At 31.5% G+C, this 8,574-nt stretch overlaps 2 protein-coding genes across 2 annotated transcripts in view; both read left to right on the top strand.

The window, feature by feature from the left end:
* The window catches only part of LOC137617732 (uncharacterized), a 361,612-nt gene extending 358,404 nt beyond the window's left edge, over positions 1 to 3,208 (top strand). Inside the window, exon 9 of the mRNA XM_068347729.1 lies at positions 2,788 to 3,208. Within this exon, the coding sequence (XP_068203830.1) occupies positions 2,788 to 3,025 (238 nt within the window). The 3' untranslated portion in view covers positions 3,026 to 3,208. The remainder of the gene's footprint in view (positions 1 to 2,787) is intronic.
* A 3,000-nt stretch (positions 3,209 to 6,208) lies between these two features.
* LOC137617731 (uncharacterized) lies at positions 6,209 to 7,175 on the top strand. Its single transcript, XM_068347728.1, has 3 exons — positions 6,209 to 6,262; positions 6,399 to 6,595; positions 6,854 to 7,175. Exons 1-3 carry the CDS (start codon positions 6,209 to 6,211, stop codon positions 7,173 to 7,175), a joined length of 573 nt encoding a protein of 190 aa, XP_068203829.1.
* Positions 7,176 to 8,574: the final 1,399 nt, after the last annotated feature.

Below are 8,574 nucleotides of genomic sequence, written 5' to 3'. Positions count from 1 at the left end.
TTTACCTCATATTGAAACTAGAGTTTTTTTTTTTTTTTTACACCTAAGTTCATCTTGTCACTGAGTGGTTCCCCCGGGCCCCACCCCGCCCAAATTCCTTAAATCAATATCAATCCCACTACTTCTCCTTTCGATAAATTGAAAGGATACGAAGGCAGTGTGCCCATACATTTTCCCTAGTATATTTTAGTATATGTATTGACATTTATGAATATTTTCTTAGGGAATTTGTTGCAGGTCTAAAAAAATCTACTAATAATCACTGGTCACTTTTACTCTCCTCATTTGGTAATGATTCGAGTATAAATTTAACGGAATCTTTGTTTATTTCTATGATTTGATAATGATTCGTGTATTAAATTTCAGGATCCTTGGTTTCCTTTGATTTGGTAATGATTCGATGATTAATTTCCATGAATCTTTGGTTCTTCCTCTTTTGGTAATGATTGGAGCATGAATTTGCATGAATCTTGTTTTCCTGTGACTTGGTAATGATTCGAGTATGAATTTCCCTGAAGCTTTTGCTGTTATATGACTTGGTAATGATTCGATTATGAATTTGCATGAAACTTGTTTTCTATGATTTGGTAATGAATCAATAATTAATTTACATGAATATTTGGTTTTTACTCATTTGGTAATGATTCGAGCATGAATTTGCATAAATCTTTGTTTTATCCTCATTTGGTAATGATTCGAGTATGAATTTACATGAATCTTTGTTTTTTCCTCATTTGGTGATGATTCGAGTATGAATTTACATGAATCTTTGTTTTTTCCTCATTTGATAATGATTCGAGTATGAATTTACATGAATCTTTGTTTTTTCCTCATTTGGTGATGATTCGAGTATGAATTTACATGAATCTTTGTTTTTTCCTCATTTGATAATGATTCGAGTATGAATTTACATGAATCTTTGTTTTTTCCTCATTTGGTAATGATTCGAGAATGAATTTACATGAATCTTTGTTTTTTCCTCATTTGGTAATGATTCGAGTATGAATTTACATGAATCTTTGTTTTTTCCTCATTTGGTAATGATTCGAGTATGAATTTACATGAGTCTTTGTTTTTTCCTCATTTGGTAATGATTCGAGTATGAATTTAAATGAATCTCGTTTTCCTGTGATTTGGTAATGATTCAAGTATGAATTTACATGTATCTTTTGTTTTTCTATGATATGGTAATGATTCGGTAATTAATTTGCATGAATATTAGGTTTTTCCTCATTTGGTAATGATTCGAGTATGAATTAGAATATTTTGTTTTTTTATGAATTGGTAATGATTTGAGTAAGAATTAACATGAATCTTTTTTTTTCTATGATATGGTAATGATTCGATAATTAATTTACAGGAATATTTGGTTTTTCCTCATTTGGTAATGATTCGAGTATGAATTAACATGAATCTTGGTTTTTTCTTCATTTGGTAATGATTCAAGTATGAATTTACATGTATCTTTTGTTTTTCTATGATATGATAATGATTCGGTAATTAATTTACAGGAATATTTGGTTTTTCCTCATTTGGTAATGATTTAAGTATGAATTCACAGGAAATGGAAAAAGTTGTTGTACACTCACAATTGTCTTCCTCAAGACTTTTCCTTTGTAACACCCGGTTTACAAAGCATCTGTCTTTGTTATCGTTCCTTATTTGCTTATTTTTTTTATATGTTCATTTTTTCTTATTCGTTCCACATCATTCAACCACCCTCGCAAACATTAATGAAAAGTTTTTCAGTTGGTTTTATTTTCAGCCTTTTTTAAAAGCCATCCATTTCTATTCTTTCTACAAATTTTACTTTCTATTATTTTTTCCACATTATTTAACCATCCTTACAAACTTGATTGAATATTCTTTTGGTTTTCTTTGATGCTTTGGCCTTTATTAAGCCATCCATTTTTTTTTCGTAACACTTGTTATGGGTTTACTTTCTCTAATTCGTTCCACATCATTCAACCAACCTGTCAAACTTTATTAAAGAGTTGGTTTTCTGTTGGTTATATTTCCCCTTCGGCCTTTTTAAACGAGCCTTTTTTTTTTTTTTTTTTTTTTTTTTTTTCTTTTTTTTTTTTTTTTTTTTTTACAAATTATTTTCGTAACACTTGTTATGAGTTTACTTTCTCTAATTCGCTCCTCATCATTTAACCAACCTGTCAAACTTTATTAAAAAGTTTTTTTCTGTTGGTTATATTTTCTTCAGCCTTATTAATTTAAGCCATTCATTTTTGTTTCTTTTTACAAATTATTTTTGTAACGGACTGTGTAATGAGTTTACTCTCTCTAATTCGTTCCACTTCATTTAACCATCCCTGCAAACTTTATTGAAAAGTTTGTTTTCTGTTGGTTTTATTTTCTTTATTTAACCTCGTTTAAGCCATCCCTTTTTTTTCTTTTTACAAATTATTTTGTAACAGATTATGTTTTTTAACAGTCACCCCCTTTCTTTTTTACAATTTATTTTTGTAACAGACTGTGTTTTTCAACAGTTGCCCAATTACAATTTTATTTTTGTAACAGACTATGTTTTTCAACAGTCACCCCCTTTTCTTTTTTACAATTTATTTTTTGTAACAGACTGTATTTTTCAACAGTCACCCAATTAAAATTTATTTTTGTAACAGACTGTGTTTTCTTTTCAACAGTCACCCAATTACAATTTAGTTTTGTAACAGACTGTGTTTTGCAACAGTCACCTACCTACCTAGTCCTCTCATAAATATTACCATTTTATCAAAAAATGTGGTAAACATTAAAATGTACTTATGTGCATTCCAGGTCTACCAAGGACCGCCTGGAAGGATACCTTCGTTTCAGCAACAGAAGCCATAGATCGACCTCATCTCACGGTGGTCAGCATCTCCCGTCGGACTTGCATCCCTACCACCCCAGGTCCGACTATAGGATGTCTTTGGAACGCACACAAGGACCCCCCGTCTCCTACTCCCCCTTGTCATCCCACGACGCGGGATTGAGGCAGGACCTCTCTGGGTCCTACTCAGACCAACAGCAATGACCTCTGAATACATCTGACTCCAACACTGACCTCAGAGGATCTATCTGACTAACTAAAATGACCTCTGAATACATCTGACCTCAGCAATGACCTCAGAGGGTCTATCTAACCAACACCAATGACCTCTGAATACATCTGACCTCAGCAATGACCTCAGACGGTCTATCTAGCCAACACCAATGATCTCTGAATACATCTGATCTCAGCAATGACCTCGGAGGATCTATTTGACCTTAGTAATGGCCTCAGAGTATCTATCTGACCTCAGCAATGACTTGAGGCCATTTTATCTCTAGAAGAGGAAGCTGAGGGGATTGCTTGGCTATAATAGGTCAAATGGAGGCTTACGTTTCAAGAGACAGTTCGATTCTATAGTTTTATTGACAATTTACTATTTGAAGGTTCACAACAGTTAAAAAATAAACAAACTCCTGATGCTTTAAAAAAAGATCTTAAAATCGTGTGATTTAGCTCAGTATACATCTGATCTTTAGAAAGGGGAGCTGATGAAATTGGAGATTCACATTTCAAGAGACAATTAGTCTCTTTAGTTAATGGGAATTTACCATTTGAAGGTTCATGACAGTTAAATAGATAGAAAAGATGCTGATGCTTTAAAAAAATCTTTACTAAAATCGTGTGATTTAACTCAGTATACATCTGATCTTTAGAATGGGAAGCTAATGAGATTGGAGATTCACATTTCAAGAGACAATTAGTTTCTTTAGTTAATGGGAATTTACCATATGAAGTTTCATAACAGCTAATAAAATAGAAAAATTACTGACGTTATAAAAATATCTTTACTGAAATCGTGCGATTTGATTCCTTCTGTTGTTGAAATCGGAAATCATTTTTGGGGTTTCAAACTTTTTGGATTTTGGATATATTTCAGACATTATAGACACGCAGGAAATGACGGTACCTATAACTAGAAGCTTTGTTAGTTTTAAGTGATGTAATGAAGATAAACAGACTTTGTCTATCGACGCTTATTAGAATACGGTAGAAAAAAAGAAAAGAATTCATATCTAGAATATACTTTAAAGGTGTCTATGATGAACTAGATTCATATTAACTAGTTGTTATTAGTATTAATTTTTGTGCCCCATTTATATGTATATATATATATATATATATATATATATATATATATATATATATATATATATATATATATGTATATATTTTTTATATACATACATACATATATATATATAAATTATATATATATATATATATATATTTATATTTATATATATATATATATATATATATATATATATAAATATATATATATATATGTGTGTGTGTGTATGTATATATATATATATATAATATATATATATAAATATATATATAAATATATATATAAATATATGTATATATATATATATATATATATATATATATATATATATATATACAGTATATAGTTTGTATGTATGCTCGTTTGCAAAACATGCATGTGAGAATTTGTGTTTGTGTATACAGTAACATACACGAAAATTTACACACACAAAAAATGTGTATTAGTTAAGAAATAAAATTGTCGAATCATTTGTTGAAGAAACAATTTCGAAAAAAGTGTAATGTATTTTTAGACTATAGTTTTTTGGGGGCTGAATTTTGCCTGTGATCGAAAGTGAATTTCGTTTTTCTCATATTGGAAAAACGTCCAGAATGAATGATAAAAAAAAAAACGAAATCTATTGGAAATGAAAAATGCCACTTATATATATTCTATATGTTCATGAATAATCTATGGCTGTATATGTACATAACTGCATAATTATACCCCTCACGTATGTATGAATTCATTGTTGGTATATTTAATTAAAGAAATATAATGAAGATTCAAGAAATTTAATGAAGATTCAAGAAATATAATGAATGCCTATTGTATGGAAATTAGAATGATTTGGGTATAATGCAAGTTCTTTTGAAATCTATTCCTCTCAAAACTTACCATGAACCTTTTTTTCATCCTTATATTTTTATTTCTCTCTTTGTTTATTTCTTTTTTAATATGTAGCTTTCCTTTTGGTCATCTTTTTAATAAGAGAATGCCCAATCGTTCACCTTACAAGATGAAACATTCAATAACCTTTCCTGTTTACTAGATCATCTTGTGGAGTTCTGTCATTATGTTTCAACATCATTCGCCAATATAAATTCTATCTTTCATCTTGCAGAATCATTTGAAAGTTCCCCTTTGCTTCAAGAACTTTAGATTTATATATTTTTCTCTTTTTTTATATTGAGTTTCCTGGTTTTTGTTTATATTTGTTGAATTTTACTCTTCAGTTTGTAGCGTCGACAGTCAGACTCATTTTTTGCTTGCCTTTTTGGATATTCTAAGTGCTCAGTCATACTTATTCTTTGCTATATTGAGTTGCTAGTCATACTTATTCTTTGATATATTAAGTGGTCAGTCATACTTATTCTTTGCTATATTAAGTTTTCATACTTATTCTTTGCTATATTAAGTTTTCATACTTTATCTTTCCTATATCAAGTTGCCAATCATACTTATTCTTTGCTTGCCTGTTTGTATATATTAAGTTGTCAGTCATACTTATTCTTTGCAATGTTAGGTTGTCAGTCATATTTATTCTTTGCTTGCCTGTTTGTATATATTAAGTTGTCAGTCATACTTATTCTTTGCAATGTTAGGTTGTCAGTCATATTTATTCTTTGCTTGCCTCTTTGGATATTTTTAGTGATCATTCATACTTATTCTTTGCTATATCAAGTTGTCAGTCATTCTTATTCTTTGTTGTGTTAAGTTGTCAGTCATATTTATTCTATGCTTGCCTGTTTGGATATTTTAAATTGTCAGCCATATTTATTCTTTGCTATGTTAAGTGGTCAGTCATACTTATTCTTTGCTATATTAAGTTTTCATACTTATTCTTTGCTATATCAAGTTATCAGTCATGATTATTCTTTACTTATCTGTTTGAAATATATCAATTTGTATGAATGTATGAAAAAAATGAAACAGTTACGGAGTAATGTATTATGTAGTGAAAAAATTACTGTTTTCCTTTACACCCAATGTCTGGAAATCTTAGGAGTCAGTCGTGGGATGTATGCGAGTGGTGTATGTAGCGTTATTTTACTTGACAGGAACTGTCAAGTATACAGACTTTACCGGAGTAATACGTGTATAATCTAAGTATGTCTTGCAAGGCACATTCAATGAATAGTCAGAGATCACCTAACAATCCACCAGTAAGTGTATAGACTCCCCCCCCCCCACCCCCCGCGCTGTACACATATATACATACATAATGGCACATTCTGTGAATGGTCAGATGGCATTTAAGAATACAGAAAGTCCTCGACTTATAAACTTAATGGGTTCCAGGAAGCTGTTTGTAATCAACTTAATAGGTTCCAGGAAGCTGTTTGTAATCAACTTAATAGGTTCCAGGAAGCTGTTTGTAATCAACTTAATAGGTTCCAGGAAGCTGTTCGTAATAAACTTAATAGGTTCCAGGAAGCTGTTTGTAATCAATTTAATAGGTTCCAGGAAGCTGTTTGTAATAGATTTAATAGGTTCCTGTAAGCTGTTTGTAATAAACTTAATAGGTTCCAGGAAGCTGTTTGTAATAGATTTAATAGGTTCCTGTAAGCTGTTTGTAATAAACTTAATAGGTTCCAGGAAGCTGTTTGTAATAGATTTAATAGGTTCCTGTAAGCTGTTTGTAATAAACTTAATAGGTTCCAGGAAGCTGTTTGTAATAAATTTAATAGGTTCCAGGAAGCTGTTTGTAATAAACTTAATAGGTTCCAGGAAGCTGTTTGTAATAAATTTAATAGGTTCCAGGAAGCTGTTTGTAATAAACTTAATAGGTTCCAGGAAGCTGTTTGTAATAAACTTAATAGGTTCCAGGAAGCTGTTTGTAATAAACTTCATAGGTTCCAGGAAGCTGTTTGTAATGAACTTAATAGGTTCCAGGAAGCTGTTTGTAATAAACTTAATAGGTTCCAGGAAGCTGTTGGTAATAAACTTAATAGGTTCCAGGAAGCTGTTTGTAATAAATTTAATAGGTTCCAGGAAGCTGTTTGTAAGTTCAATTTTGTTGATTTTTGTCCTAACTTACATGCTTACAAATTTTCAGTTGCTAAAGTCAACCGTTAGTCCAGTTTCATATTGCATATATTGCCTTCCTTACTGCATTAAATCATCTGATATTGCTTAATTACATTTCATTATGAACTATTGATACAATATCTGATATTTATGATTTCAGTTGAATTTGAGTTCGTATCTCCGAATGTTCGTAAGTCGGGGACCTTCTGTACAAAGATCTTCATTTGCTATATTTGACGTCTCGTCAATTTTCAAGAGTCTTAAATACACCAAATTGCTTTTGGGATCTCTGACTGGTCTAATGTAGCTCTCAAGCTACTCGTTGTTACTGGTGTTGTTGTATTTGATGTATAAACAGATGTATCCATTGGCAGAGATAAAACTGTATGTACTGAAGGATTTCTCCTCGTGGGTTTTTGTAGAAGAGATGCGCGTTTGACGTAGTGAGTTATAGAACATACTTCCAGCTGTAGTTTTGGGGAATTGTTGGGATTAAATATGCGAAGGAGATTTTTTTAATAACTGTTTATGTGGATTTTTAATGTTAGAGTTGTTGTTCGACCTCTTATCCTTTTCCCCGTCTATTTACAAATGATATGAACTGTACAATGAAATATAGAGGACCACCTCAGCTCAGACTTTCAATTTGTAACTCCAATTAAATATGGAGGACCACCTGAGAACAGACTTTCAATTTGTAACTCCAATGAAATATGAAGGATCACCTCAGCTCAGACTTTTGATATATGTAACTCCAATGAAACAAGGAGGACCACCCAAGCTCATATTTTCTATTTGTAACTCCAATGAAATATGGAGGGTCACCTCAGCTCAGACTTTCAATTTGCAACTCCAATGGAATATGGAAGACCACTTCAACTCAGATTTTCAATTTGTAACTCCAATGAAATGTGGAGGACCACCTGAGCTCAGACTTTCAATTTATAGCTGCAATGAAATATTGAGAACCACCACAGCTCAGATTTTCAATTTAGAACTGCAATGGAATATAGAGGACCACCCTAGTTCAGATTTTCTATTTGTAACTCCAAGGAAATATAGAGGACCACCTCAACTCAGACTTTCGATTTGCAACTCAAATGAAATATAGAGGACTACCTGAGCTCAGACTTTCAATTTGTAACTCTAATGAAATATTGAGAACCACCAGAACTCAGACTTTCAATTTGTAACTCCAATGAATTGTGGACCACCTGAGCTCAGACTTTCAATTTGTAACTCCAATGAAATATGGAGGACCACCCAAGCTCATATTTTCTATTTGTAACTCCAATGAAATATGGAGGATCACCTCAGCTCACTTTCGATATATGTAACTCCAATGAAACAAGGAGGACCACCCAAGATCATATTTTCAATTTGCAACTCCAATGGAATATGGAAGACCACTTCAACTCAGATTTTCAATTTATAACTCCAAGGAAAT

The sequence above is a fragment of the Palaemon carinicauda genome, chromosome 23 (assembly GCF_036898095.1).
Source record: "Palaemon carinicauda isolate YSFRI2023 chromosome 23, ASM3689809v2, whole genome shotgun sequence".
Lineage (NCBI taxonomy): Eukaryota > Metazoa > Arthropoda > Malacostraca > Decapoda > Palaemonidae > Palaemon > Palaemon carinicauda.
The sequence above is the reverse complement of the archived record's forward strand: the minus strand, read 5'-3'. Positions and strand labels throughout refer to the sequence as shown.